The sequence below is a fragment of the Gymnoscopelus braueri genome, assembly GCF_963280865.1.
Source record: "Gymnoscopelus braueri genome assembly, chromosome: 7".
In the NCBI taxonomy this organism is placed as follows: Eukaryota; Metazoa; Chordata; class Actinopteri; order Myctophiformes; family Myctophidae; genus Gymnoscopelus; species Gymnoscopelus braueri.
Genome location: NC_137608.1, coordinates 40871110 through 40886090, shown reverse-complemented (window position 1 = coordinate 40886090; position 14981 = coordinate 40871110). Strand labels below are relative to the sequence as shown.

The 14981-nt window shown below is 40.0% G+C and overlaps 2 protein-coding genes across 5 annotated transcripts in view; one reads left to right on the top strand and one right to left on the bottom strand.

The window, feature by feature from the left end:
• Positions 1–223: 223 nt before the first annotated feature.
• Positions 224–4813, bottom strand: dgcr6 (DiGeorge syndrome critical region gene 6). 4 transcript variants are annotated; one of them, XM_080432397.1, is made up of 6 exons: positions 4713–4813; positions 4055–4173; positions 3232–3389; positions 2582–2682; positions 1503–1643; positions 224–753 (listed from the first exon to the last, which is right to left on the bottom strand). In XM_080432397.1, exons 2-6 carry the CDS (start codon positions 4171–4173, stop codon positions 685–687), a joined length of 588 nt encoding a protein of 195 aa, XP_080288523.1. In that variant the 5' UTR covers positions 4713–4813; the 3' UTR covers positions 224–684. The 4 variants fall into 4 exon arrangements, with proteins under 4 accessions (XP_080288523.1, XP_080288525.1, XP_080288524.1 ...); XM_080432399.1 differs by having other exon boundaries at positions 4719–4813; XM_080432398.1 differs by having other exon boundaries at positions 4055–4206; positions 4719–4757.
• A 2620-nt stretch (positions 4814–7433) lies between these two features.
• rasal1 (RAS protein activator like 1) overlaps positions 7434–14981 on the top strand; it is a 28596-nt gene continuing 21048 nt past the window's right edge. The window contains exons 1-5 of the mRNA XM_080433176.1: positions 7434–7564; positions 7888–7944; positions 10909–11022; positions 11514–11575; positions 14772–14901. Of these exons, the coding sequence (XP_080289302.1) occupies positions 7476–7564; positions 7888–7944; positions 10909–11022; positions 11514–11575; positions 14772–14901 (452 nt within the window). The 5' untranslated portion in view covers positions 7434–7475. The remainder of the gene's footprint in view (positions 7565–7887; positions 7945–10908; positions 11023–11513; positions 11576–14771; positions 14902–14981) is intronic.

The following is a 14981-nucleotide window of genomic DNA, read 5'->3' as shown; positions in this document are numbered from 1 at the left end:
ATAACCAACATTAATAACCCTCAGATGATGTCTCTTGTAGCCTAGCTGTAACCAATACTTTTAATTCAGCACCCGTCACAGAACTGGCAACGATCAGAATTTGAAATCAAATAGTGTGTGTATTTTTATTTTTTACCCATTTCACCTAGTTGAGCAGACCACAACAAGCAAAAGATGGAACCTTTTTTGCTCATTTTCGTATTTAATATGAAAATCATTCCTCTTATTGCAATGTAATACATTACATCCTGCTAATACTGCTGATCAGATATGGAGCAATTTGCTTAACAACAATTCATAGACAACTCTGCTGAATAATTCCCTTCAATTGTTGGGAAGTCACAGAATCTTTCCACAGAACAGTTAGCTCACCCACTGTGACTTATATAGCAAGGAACGTCTCTATAGGGAACAAACAAAAACAACCCTCTGCTGAAGAACTTGAATGAATACAAGGAATCAATTCATAATTAAAAAATAAATAAAAATAAAATAAAAACAAAAATCAGCAAGTTGTCTGGCTAAACATGTTGCTTTCTTAGGAGTGCAGGAACAACTCCACCAGTCAGGTCAGGAGATGGGCAGGAGAAGCCCAAGCCACTTAGTCAGTTAGTGGAACGCTTGTATACTGTGGCTGTGTCCATTTTATGTTTCCTTTTGCTTCCGTGCCGCTTGACATGTCCCTCAAGATACGCTCTCCTTCTGTTGAAGCTTGAGGATAAGCTCAAGTAGATTCATTTGCATTGTCAACTCCTAAAATCAAACAGAGAAACATGACACCAATAGTTTAAGACATCTATCGCCATCTGCTGGACTTTTGTCTGTATCACAAAGCATACATTTTTATGATACCTAGGAGCCATTCGTTTAATAAACCATATATATATATTTTTTTTTAAATATTGGACCCACAAATCCGGCGACCTCGGAACGGTCGGACCCACCAGGTATTTCTGGCCACCAGAACCTACTTGGCCACGTTTGACGTCTCGGGGGTACCGAGACCAGGGGGCGGGAATGATTTACGATTCTGTCCTTATCGGGACATAACTCGAACGACGCTGAAGTGGACTTGAGCCACGAGAGGCACTGCTGAGCGAGCCAACAGGCGGGCGATTCGCCATGCCAAACGTTGCATTTCAGACAGCGCGCCTCCGTCGTAACTGTTTTTTGCCCAACTACTTCCTAACTTAATATTAGGGGCTTTTCTCACCAAGCAGGCCGAGTGGCCCGCCTCGCTGGGGGCCAACGTTCCACGCCAAGTGGGGCTAGTGGTCTGAAAAAATTAGGGCGAATGTGTTTTGGGGCGAGCATTCCGGTTACCAAAAGAAGTGGGATTATGATGGATGAATTTGGGATCAAGGAGGTGAGAAGTGAGGCAAGGAAGGAGAAATTGGTTATGGGAGGCATGCTTGAATAAGTTGGAATGGAAATTGAAGGTGTGCTTGTGGTGTGGTTTGTTTTCTCAAACTTTTGTAATAACTTCATTTTAGACGGCTGACCTGAGGATTGGTGGTAATGAAGAAACCAGGAACCCCAGCGCTCTCCAGGGTGTTCTGCTGGTCTAACACCTTTTGGTCCATTTCTGCCACAATCTTCTTATCCATCATTTTTTGTTCTTCTCTCACACGGTTTTCTAGAGCCTGGTAGGACAACACACAAACTTTTCAAACATTTACATAGCACTTTACTATAATACATAAATGAACAGGTGGCTAAAAAAAGAACATGAAAAGGGTATTACAAAATGTGTTGAGAAAAGCCCAGTAACAATAACTTGGTTGGCTAATATTATATATCCAACAAAAAAGCCAGCAGCAAACTCCCATAGATTAGATGTTTTCGTCAAGACGGCCATCTTCAGCACAGTTTTTGGTTTGACTGCTGAAGAAGGACATCTTGGCCAAAACACATCCCCTAAATGGGACTGCTGCAATAAATTATATTAAGGATATTGTGTGTGCTGGATGTTTTTCTTTTAGTGCTACAGCACCCACTGTGCTATGCTTCATAAAAGTGAGTTGAGCACACCTTGTGCTTTGGACTCTTATGACCTTTTTAGCTGAGGGACTTGGACTTCAGTTATGTAGGGGGTATATGCTCAGTTATACAACAGATTCAGATGTGATGTTGGTCCCGTGAGTACCACTGGCTAAAGACTGAGGCAAAGCATAATGGTCAAGGTGCAATCCTCCAAATCTTTGAAGTTTGAATGACAGGACAGATCTAATCTTGGGAGCATTTGGCAGCTGGGAAAAGTGATTATGAGAGAAAGCACTGCAAAGTGCAATGCTTGACAACGATGAGGAAGATCTATTTGGTTGAAACGTGTCCGTTGCTCTGACTGGGTGAGGTAAATAAAACTATGTGAAAAGGACATTTATTGAGTAGTGGCGGTTTTATCTTTTTCATAAAAGTGATAATGAACCAGTGATTTGCATTCAGGTTTCTTTATTCTTGATATTGGATGCTAGTGAATCTGTACACAGCTAAGCACAGAGCACACCTTATGCAGTAATTTAGAGTAGTTAAATTCCATGAAATGAGCACATTAAATAATAAGACACTACCACTGTCATACCTCAACCTCTGTTTGTTGATTTGATTTGAGAATTGTAAGGTTGTGGGACTTGCAAACGAGCAGGGCCTCTTTGTGCTTCCGTAACAAATCTTGCTTGAGTGCTGAACATAAAACAAAATGAGAGGACATGTAATTCCATTTGCAAAACACAGGATCACGATCACCACCTGAGCACACAAAAACAGCCACAGCCCTAGAAGCTGTGATAGGGCTGTGATATTACATACATTTCACAAAAACTTCCTTTGGGAAGCCCAAATGTATGGGGCACACACAATTGACAGGTGTGATTACCCCACACAATTGTGTGCCCCATTCGTTTGTGCTTCCCAAACATAGTCTGTTCCCAAAGGTAGTTTTCATATGTTCAGTCCAGCAGTCATTTCGGTTCCGGCCCCCATCGCGGGCAGACAATGTTGTCTGTGTGCAACTTGTGGAAAAGTGGAGATATTTTACTAAACACACGTTTTCTGCCAGAATGTTCAAATGGATATGAAACTAGAGGACAATATCTGACTCCAAGCTGCAGGAATTCATTATTGGGTGAGTTGAGTACACACGAAGCGTGGCAATGATTAATGCTTTAAACAGCCAGTCTACCACAGCCCAAGTTACAAATCTACATCTAAAAGTTGTAAAAGTGAACAAACCTTGATGTTCACCATGTAGTTTTTGCCTCTGATTGTACAAATTTCTTTCTGTAAGATGTTGAATGTCCAGAAGTCCCTGGACTATTTCATACACAGTGCCATCTATGAGTGCCAAGGCCAGGTCACTGAGGTTGTAGGAGAGGCGCTGCTGGAAGGAGCTGTAACCACGAAGGACAAACAAATACATTCAAATCTACACAATCTTAAAACGTATTTTGAGTTCACACTTTCCGAGTTATTGCCAACATTTATTTATTGTTGTTATTATTATTGCTATGTAGCAGTGGTGGAAAAAGTACTTCATTTTTTTACCTAAGTAAAAGTATCAATACTGCTATATAGAAATACTCTGTTACAAGTAAAAGTCCGGAATTCAAAATTGACTTGAGTAGAAGTACAAAAGTATTGGCATCAAAATTTACTTAAGTAACACAATTAAAAGTACTCATTATGCAGAATGTCCCATTTCAAAAGTGTTCAAAATGTATACAAATCTTTTGAAAATAGCAGATCTACAAGCGCACAGATAGCCAAATTATATAGGGATAAAGTGGTTAATGCATGTTTTGTAATGAAAATACAAATCTACAAAGTAACTAGTAACCAAAGTTTTCAAGTAAATGTAGTGGAGTAAGAGTACAATATTTGCCTCTGAGATGTAGTGGAGTAGAAGTAAAAAGGTACTGAACATTTTAAATAATCCAGTAAAAAAAATCCTCAAATCTGCACTTAAGTACAGTACTTGAGTACATGTAGTTAGTTACTTTACACCACTGCTATGTAGACACTGGGCAGTAATGCATTATCCAAAAAGGCTTGTAACCTGGGCAGATCTTTGACAAGGGCTTGCAGTTCAGACAATAAGTAGTAGTGTCTCTCCTGCTGTTTGGCAGAATCTCCATGGCCGTCGTTCACTCCTCCTGGATGATACACCTCCATCATCTTAACGAAGAGGACAAAAACCAAAGGCAACGACTATATTGTTTGTTTACAGCAGTGGTCCGGGGACCACCAGTGGTCCTTGGGGGGGTAACCAGGGGGTCCCCAGCAACATTAGTTAACATAGCGTCACAATCATTTTAACCACTTAGCTTTGGCTATTCAAAAATAGCAGATCTACAAGCTCATAGCGCGGCACCTACACGGATTCGAGTGCCGCAGCTTGCAGATCTGCTATTTTTGAAAAGAATGTGTGCATATCTTTGGGTATATATATATTTTTAAAGCACATTTTTAATTCAAATCTTTGCTTCAGGGGGTCTCTGGCTCAAAACATTTTCAGACGGGGGTCCGCAGCCAAATCTATATCAATTTAGGGCTCCCTGGCATGAAAAAGGTTGAAAACCACTGGTTTACAGTATGTGACTGCATGTAAACAACAGCTTTAACGTTAAGCCTTTCTCAATCTCAACCCCCCGGTTCGACAACAACCAATACGCTTTTGATCAGTTATTGACTAACATTATGGTGATCATTCATACCCAAACCTATAAGTCTTTTAAACAAGTTAAAACTGAAGAAATCGATGTTGTTGTTCCTGGTCTGTTCATCTTCAAACAACTTCGCTGCTTCATGACGTGTGTCTCAAGCAGTGTTGCCAGGATTTGCGAGAGAAATAAGCAACCAGGTCTATGAAAACAAGCCCAAAAGAAGCGACTACTAGGCTACGGCTATTTGAAAATAGCCAATCTACAAGCTCACAATGCGTCGACGCGTTGTGAGCTTGTAGAGCTGCTATTTTCAAAAATACTTTCGAAAAACACAAATCTGATACGGGGGTCCCTCGCACAAATATTCTTAGAAGGGGGGCCCACGGACAAATACATATTAATCTGGGACTGGGGCCATGACAATGTTTGAGAACCACTTGTTTAAACAACATTAGGAAACAAGCCCAAAAACTGCAACCCGCAACTACCAATATTTACAAGCAACTTTAAAAAATAAAGACGCCCAAAATCACCTATAATAAGCGGACATGGCAACACGGGTCTGCGAACTAGCGTCAAGTCGAACAAGAGTGCGCATTTAACTTCCGGTTAGTGGAATTCAAAATAAAATCTTAAACGCGCCCTCTCTTTTAATAATAGCGTCGGATGCGACGCGTTGTGAGCTTGTAGATCGGCTATTTTCAAATAGCCTATGTATAAAATAGGTAGCTAAAGTGGTTAATGTATGTTTCATTATATCATAGTTTATATCTGAAAACTGTAACTAGTAACTAAAGTTTTCAAGTAAATGTAGTGGAGTAAAAGTACAATATTTGCCTCTGAGATGTAGTGGAGTAGAAGTAAAATTATTGGAAATAGGAAATACTCTAAGTAAAGTACAAATACCTCAAAATTGTACTTAAGTACAGTAGGCCTACTTAAGTAAATGTAGGCTACTTAGTTACTTTCCACCACTGATATGGTATGTATTTTATCGAGTCTAACTTTTACTTTCATATATGATGCAAATGTCAGAATCGATACAATACATCTACAGTATGATGGTCTTCTTGATCCAAGGCTATTTTGGTACAATGTTTTTGTTGCCAACAGATCGACCGGAAGTCAAATGGTCTTTTTGGCCATTATATGAGTTTATTTGACACAGCTGCGACCGTCTCAATGGACCCTACGTTGCTGTCCCTTTAGATGCCTGCATTACGTTTTTCACTTGGCAAACAATCGTCTTATTGCATGATCAACATGCAGCAATATATTATTGCTCGTCTGGTGTTTTCTTTCATTTACTTTATTAATGAATTCATACATTTGGTTCTTCAAAATACTTCCAAAACGTAAATGAAGTCCAGTCCAGTCAACACCAGAGCAGGGGTGGACTGGCCATTTGGCGTACCTTGCCCGGTGGGCCGCGGGCCAGTGGGCCGCTGGGCCACCCAAAAAAAAAAAAAAAAAGTTTTTTTTTTTTTTTTTTTTTTTTTTAATCAAATATTTTTGCTCCCGTTTTATGATTATTACGGTCATTTCAGGGCCGTGTGGCCCAATTATTAGTTACGTTAATGTTTGGGCTGGGATGCTTTCCAGCAGGGGCCTCAGTGCGGCTGCAGAGTTCATGTGCAGGGCTGGGCTGAAACAGTGAAACGCCCCCCCCCCCCCCCGTTGACAAAACGGTCCGGGGGGTGGTGGGCCGGTCCGGACCAAAATGCCAGGGCTGAATTTTGGTCCCAGTCCGGCCCTGCACCAGAGGCAGCTCCACTGATCATGTTCAACCCAGATTTGGCACAAACAAGGGAATGAACTCTTTCTCATGCTATTCAACAAAAATGTGGAATGCCCTACCCAAAGGAGTAAAGGAGTGTAAAACCCTACTCACTTTCAAAACTGCCCTAAAGAATCACCTTCAGGAGGCTACAATTCCAAATTGGCCCCTGTCAAAGTCTTAACCTACCCCCCCCCCCTCCTCCTAAAACTGTCTATTGTACATATTTCTTGTTTTTCATACCAGTAACCTGTTAGCTGATTGTATGACGTTCTGCATAGTAGTGTATATTTGTATGTCTTCTTAATTGTCATCATGATTTGAGTGCACGGGGATCTCATTTTAAATAAGCCAAGTGCTTTTATGAGCGATCCAGTTTAGAGGACCTTGTATTGTGAATTGTACTTCCATGTACTTTTACAATGTCTTTCTAAAGTATTCAATCAATCAATCAATCAATCATGATTTGAGTGCACGGGGATCTCATTTTAAATTAGCCAAGTGCTTTTATAAGCGATCCAGTTTAGAGGACCTTGTATTGTGAATTGTACTTCCATGTACTGTTTCCATGTCTTTCTAAATAAAGCATTCAATCAATCAACCAACCAATCAATTCAACACAAAGCCACAGACACGCATTACCATAGTATAGTCGCCAGATGGCGTAAAATGTCAATCAAGGGACGCTCCTCAGTGTGGCAGATGGGTCAGGGTACTGTGATGCAAATATTAATGATACATATAACAGGGGAAATACAAGTAATAGTAGGCAGGCTCATGTTAACAATAGGATGCAAATGAAGAGGCTCGCCTTGCGTTGAGTTGACACAATCACAGGAGTGTTGAAGAAAAAATATTAATGTAGCTAAATTGATGGTTTTAGAGAATTGACGACTGGCGCCTCTCTTGCGCACAGTGACTGGTGGGCTGTGCGCCGTCACGCGTTGGAGGTGCCATGAGATGAAGAAAACTCAATTGCGGAGGAGAGGAGCACTATTTTAAGGACCGCGGATGGACAGACAAGAGGAATTGGATAAATGAATAGCTTCTTTTTGATTAAAATGGCCAAAAATACATCTCTTTATTTTCGTATTGTCGAGGGCAGGAGCCTCCCAGCCAAAGATGTGTAAGTCCATTTCTAACTGCTTCTCCACTGAATTCTTAGATCTCTTATAATTTACACCGTCGCCTAATATACAGTTTATCTGTATATAACCATCTAAGTAAATCGTTTGAAATGTTTAGACATTTGAAGGTTGGCTTTATGTTGTATCGCCGGTCAACCGGTATGTTGTTGTTGTAAGTCCGGTCAGACTGCTCAAACTTGCTATGCAAAAAATCCAAGCTTAATAAGTTCTGTCTCTCAACGACATTTGAATAAATGTGGCACATTATAGTAGCCTAATGTGTATGTAGGCTGATGCTGATTTTTATCTTCCCCTCCACAAGCTCTGGGACCAGTGATCCGTACTGCATTGTAAAAGTTGACAATGAAGTTGTGGCCAGGTGAGTTGCACTGCATGATCCTTTAAGTCAGGGGTTCTCAACGTTTTTCTGGCCAAGGACCCCCTAGCTGAGAGAAAGATGAAGCAGGGACCCCCACCACATATTGTATAAAATTGTGTTGCAGATTTTTCATAGATTTCATCATAGACTTGTTTGACAGCCCTATAATATTGGATTCATGTTAATGTGTATTTTCAGACATTTTTTTAAACGTTTTGTTTATTCGTTTTTGTTCTTTTACATACTCATAGGTAGTACAGACATTAACTGAAGCAAATAGGCAAATAAACAGAGTATCTCCAAACAGTGAAGAAAATAATTAACAGGATAGAGTAATATCAATAAGAAAAAGGAATTGAGTAAGATATAAACAACATCAAAACAAAACAACAACAGACAACAAAACAAATACACAATGTAAAATCTCCAAAAACATGTATGTATATAGAACACAGTCCATGGTCTATAAACGCTACATCGAGTTAAGCACAGGTCATTGAAAGCAATTGTACATGTCAGTGAGGTGATTAGCAGGTATGCACCAAGGGTTCATCATACATCAGATTGGTTACTTCCATATATGCAGGTTTACAGACTCATTCAGGTTCCGTTGGGGGATCAAGTGCAAGATTGTCAACATGCGATAGAAAAGGCTGCCATGCCTTATAGAATTTTGAGATAGAGCCACGCAATATTTTCAGACATTTAACAACTTAAACCATCAATACTTAGTAAACCTCACCTTTCACTCTGTACTTGGTCTGCTCTTTTCCCCATCTACACCAAACCTCTTTACTAAAATAACTGATCTATAAGTGCGAGGCGTTGTGAGCTTGTAGATCTGCTATTTTCGGTTAATGTTCGCCTTAGAATAGGTGCTAGGGTTCAAGTGGTAATGTGAAAAAAGCATCCTATCCTACCTAGCTCTGAGGACCCCCTAGAGGTCACAGACCCCCTGTTGAAGACCACTGCTTTAAGTGATATCATATTATAAATGCAGCCGCAGGCCTATAGCCTATAAGCTACTGGAAACACTGTATATGCAAATAGAATGTGTGTTCATGCCAATTATTTCTTGTTGTTTCTGATTCTACATATGATATCCCCCTGCTGTAGAATGTCAAGTCTCATCCTTTTCTCAAATGTGTCCACAGTCCACCTTATATTAGCAAACATAACAGTATGGTGTGAGTATAGTATAGTTTAGTGTGTAGTACAGTTTAGTGTTGAGTCAGTGAGCTGTGCCCCCATTGCCCTGAAAAGGTATAAGCTGGGGTTGAGTAGTAGAGGCAGGGTAACTGGAAGAGTGGGAACCTGAGAACTCTGGGCACCATTTTTTAAAAATATTTATTTTACGTTTTGTATTTTATTTTATAAATGGGGGGGCCAAATACAAATATATGATCATTATAATGATATTTAAGGCCTAACTTATTATTTAAGGCCTAACATATTTGCTACAAATGACAACAAAACCTGTGGAAGCCATTAGGTCATTTGGGGCAAGTTCAAGGGTAAATCTAGGTATGATAATGAAGTAACATACATCTTAAAATCGTATACTTTACATTATTTCTGACCATTTTCCAAAGCATAATTTTTTTCCCCCTACATTTTGGAAAAATAGCCAATATAATATTGAGGTGCCCAAAATGTTTAGGGGCCCACTCGACCTGTATCCGAGTAGAGAAGGCGCTATGTGTGATCAGGGTTGTGTTCACAGAGTGAGCCCCTCGAACCAAGAGAACCTGATATGGGACTGGCCTTTAAGATACCCGCAGGTAACCATGGAGAGGGTGCATAAATTATTGCGGGGAGCTCCCATTGTACAGACGGAGAATATTGGAGGGCAGGTCCTCTATGGGAGGAGTAGGTGTCATTTCAGAGCTGTTCGGTTTGAATACAGTTTTGTCACCTGAAGAAGTGAACACTCTGCCTGCTTAAATTATTCCATAATTGGGTTTCATGAATGTAACCTTAAAGCAATATAGCCTACTGGCTTTTGATTTAGCCATATATCAAATCAGAGCTTGATGTCTTTTTTAACCAAAGAGCTTAGTTAGTTAGATATTTAGTTTGTTAGTTAGTTAGTTAGTAAGCTCGTTAGTTAGTTAGTTAGTTAGTTGGTTGGTTAGTATGGTTTATTTGAATATGGACGGATACAAATGCACGTTAATAAATTGGAATAGACATCCACCAAATGTGATTACATGTTAGTTACACAGTATTTACACAGTTTTCCCTTCCAAAAATAGAATGGGTCTCGATATACATAATTCTGTACTTCAGAAAGCGATTATTAAGGTGACATTTCTTCCAAATATTGGGCATTAAATTATCACATTAAACACTTTGCCATAGTAGATTTCACCTTTTACCAATGAAGGATCTCATCTCTAAAGTAATCACCGAAACTGTCAACCAAATTCCTTATCAATAAATTATTATTTTGGAGTTTAACACGGTCGGTTCAGTGACTTCTGTTACAGGGCTGGTTGAGGGAAAATGGAGCACTGACCCATGTTGTTTATGTTGTAGTCTGTAATGGCGTTGTTGTTTAACCACATTAACCCTGGTGTCCCTATTGTGGGCATGTCATTATACTTAAAATAATAAAATCACAAGTTTTCAAACATTTTCCAAATTTTGTCCTACTGTATGTGGTGCATGTTTGTTGTTTCTAGTATTAGCATTTTTGATATTGTGCCAGAATTTAGCAGTGAGATTAAGACTATCACCATTATCAACCATGATTGTTAGGAATTTGTCTTGGAATGTTCAAGAAGAGACCACACACGCACGTCGCACGCGCGCGCACAGGCACGCACACATCGTAAACACTACAACCCATTTGTAAACACACACCTGAACCCACACTCACTCATCTACATACAGAGTACACTATTCCACAATCAGTCAAACACAAAACAACATGATAAATAAAGTTGGACCATTCTTTTACAGGACTGCTACAGTGTGGAAGAACCTGGATCCATTCTGGGGAGAAGAGTACACACTACACCTCCCAATGGGATTCCATTCTCTCTCTTTTTATGTCATGGACGAGGACACCATTGGGTAACATTTCCCCCCTACACTGTCTCAAAACCATGTCATATTAAACCATTTATATTTTCTTATGAAGGATTGATGGCAGCCTCATTAGTTATCCGTGTTTCGTGGTCATGAATTGTGGACTGAAATATTGGGCTAAAATCTGTACAGTCTGGATGTTTTGGAAATCCTCCCATGCTTTGGATAAACAAACCTCATCACGCAGATGGTTGTTCAAACTTGGTAATTAATGGCTATTACTTTGGCCTCTTCTCCTGAGCAACAGCAGTCTCTCTATAAATTCACCCTGCTAAACTGCAGTAGGAATAATATTAGGTTTGACTGACACTCTTATTATGACAAGTGTAAGTATAGTAAGCTTCTATTAGTCCTATACAATCATTGCAATTACCGATGCTCGCAATGTTTCTGTGATACTAAAAGATCTTTGATGGTCGGTTGAAGACCTTTCTGGAGTGCATGAAATGATAATCTTCTCTTTATCTTTGCTGCAGACATGATGATGTTATAGGAAAGATATCTCTGAGCAAAGAAGCCATTGGGTCTCAAGCTAAAGGTAAGAAAACACCAAACTGCCTGCATGGGTATACCAGTGTAATGGGGGTGGGGGTATGATGAGGGGTAAGAGGTTAAATAAAGATAGATTCTTTATGGCCATGTGAACGGTCTTACAGGTCATGGACATCTTGGGAATGTTAGTATAGTGTGTTCTCAGATGTTTGAGGCCATGGCTTGATTGATCTGATTGTGATTGATTTGATCAACCAACTAGAGACTGATGGAATGATGACCTATGGACTTTAGTCTTTCAAATTCCAATAACAGAGATTGATTTGATCAACCAAGTAGAGACACTGATGGAATGATGACCCATGGACTTTAGTCTTTCAATTTCCAATAACAGACTCTTCTCTTCTCTTCTCTTCTCTTCTCTTCTCTTCTCTTCTCTTCTCTTCTCTTCTCTTCTCTTCTCTTCTCTTCTCTTCTCTTCTCTTCTCTTCTCTTCTCTTCTCTTCTCTTCTCTTCTCTTCTCTTCTCTTCTCTTCTCTTCTCTTCTCTTCTCTTCTCTTCTCTGTCTTGCGAATTCAAACAGCAATAGAATGAAAATGTCACACACATTGTTACATTTGCTACCCTGATCGTTTCTCTGTTTCTTATCTGAAAAAACTGGGGTGATTCCCAGCACACAGTACAGATGTCCTTTTGTGCAGAAGCTCACAGTCCCTGTAGAATAAGCAGGGAACAGCTTTTAAATGGCCTCGAACTGCTTCACATTTGGTTATTTTACTTGAGGTTTTAAATTGAATAAATTAGTCACAATATAGACCACTACAGCAGCACATTTGCAGGGAAATTGTCAAACTACAGCAATTATTTTACTCTTCTGTCTTAACACGCGCTATTGTAAAACAGTATGTTTTCACGTTCCATTGCAATGCCATTTCATGGACACTTTAATCCAAAGTACCTTACACGATCATTAGTGCCCATATTTTTAGCACTGGTTGCACAAGTGGGAATCAAATTCCTAATGCTATGTGTTAGTGCCATACTTAACTGTTGAACTATGCAGAACCATTTCGAGGCATTTTATAATAGTGTGTTAGCCTACTTATTTGACTATACTTACTGTTGCAGATTGTGTTTGTTGCATACTGATCGGCCCTTGATTGGCACCAACTCACATGGCCCTGATTTCTGTGATTCACTGCAACATGTTACTCTCGGGCATTTCAAATAAATAGTGCCCTTGTAATGTTACGTGTGCCATTTGGCTAGGACTACTGTTGTAATGACTGTCTCGGAGTTGACCCAAGCACAGAGATACCAGGAGATTGTAAGGTCGAAGGTATTCGTTTTATTCAGCAGAACACAGAAGGTCCAACTTAAAACCCACAGGAGTGACACAGGTCAGGCATTGTATTCAAGAGTACACCTGAAGTACACCTGAAGGCATTGTATTAATGAGTGATACAGCTGAAGGCATTGTACAGCCTGGTGGAGGCATTGCATTCAGATGAAGACATTGTATTCTGGAGTGATACAGGTATGCAGGAAGTAATTCCCAAAACTCAGTCTGAGAAAAAGCAGAGAACCAGAGGCCTAGTCCGGAATTGTTTTGAACACATGAACTAGAAATACTGTAAGTAAAGTCAAAGTACCTCAACATTGTTCTTAAGTACAGTACTTGAGTAAATTTACTTAGTTTACAGAGTTAGGCCTAGAACACTCATTCATACTGTAGAAATATGTACGTAGATACTGCATTGTTCATTGCTGTTCATTGGAGTGAGGTGTCAAACAGCCATCATATTGGCAGGTGCAAGCCGTACCTTCTAATGCATGTATGCACCATGTATTTCTATTGAAGCAGGCGGTCTCTCCACAATTAAATTAATCATAACTGAGTTGAGTTCTCAGCCGATGTTCAAGCGGTTATATCTTACGTAGATAGTAACAATAATGGTAATAAAACAGAAAAAGGTTTTTGTCACAGGTATTTATATACAACTCAGGCATATTTCTTGCAGTGAGTTGTGCTAGGTTTGTGCCAATCTGGGAACCCAGCGCCAAATGAAAAGGAAAAACAGCGCCCTCTGCTATTTTTGACTATCTCAGTTGGCTCTGGGAGGAAGAAAACGTAGCACCCGTGCGCAAGGAAACCGGGGTTTTGGTCTGCCTTCAGCGCATCACTTCCGGTGGTGCGACTATGTTTTCATTCCCACTAACAATATTTCTACACAGAACACTAACACCACTTCTCCCAGAGAACATGGACCGTTTTGGTTATAAGCCCACTTGTTTCTATGATGAAAGAGCAAGTTAAAATGTGAATATCTTTCCGTGGTTTTGTCTGCTCCGCGGACGCTATCGTTAAATCAGTTTTGCTTTGTTTCGAGTGGGGAAGGATCGACGGACACGTGAATCCCGCCCACTACATTTGATTGGGTAAAGCGCGGCCTGCTTCCTGATCTGAAGGCACGCCCACTTGTAGGCTACTGCGTACATGTTATGACGAACCTCCCCGACAGATTCAAACGCAGAGCAGAATCTGTTCTTGAGAGATTAGGTTTGTGCTGGCTAGCATGACGAGACAGCTGTGACAAAATATGAGCAAATGAAAAAGAGATGCACACATTAGATATGGCAATTTAACCAATGCAGGGCATTTGGTTTCAAAAGCAAATGAGTCAAGTATTTTTGTGCAAGTCCTGTTAAAATCCAAAACTAATTTAGCAACAGATTGTTGACACTAAACTGATATGTTGGAGGGAGCAGAAAGGCCTGATGGAAACGATGAGCAGATGAGAATTTGAATTAAAAGCATGAGAGGATGTCGGGGGCATGACAGGACAAGGGAGCAGAGTCTGAAATATCATAGGTTTATTTTCAGAGACAGGAAATTCTATTATTTCAACATTATTCAAAAAAACAAAACAAATGAAAGCACCAGATTGAGTGTTCCGTAGAGTGACTAAGACCAGTAACAGACTGAACAAGATTAAAAGATTCATATAGTTTGATAAAAAGTTGCTAAAACAGATGGAGGGACAGTAAACGTGGGCACATTATACTGTCAATTCCTATTAGAATTGAGTTTTCAAATTACCTTGCTCCATACACTTGAATATATCATCTATGTTCTATGTTCTTTGTATACAGGTTTCCTTTGTTTGCTCTCCTGAAAGTTCCACTTGACAGCCAAATAGCAAATATCATTAATGCTAATTCTGTCATCTTAATTTTTCCAGGAATAGATAACTGGTTAAACCTGACCAGGGTGGACCCTGATGAGGAGGTTCAAGGAGAGATCCACCTGTGCCTGGAGGTGGTGAAAGATGCCCAGCGGATCTGTCTGCGTTGTCAAGTCATTGAGGCCAGGTACTACGTGTTCTATCATGTCCAGTGCTATGTAGCCCAGACATTCCATTCCTTCACACAAAGCACTCTACTGACCCTGG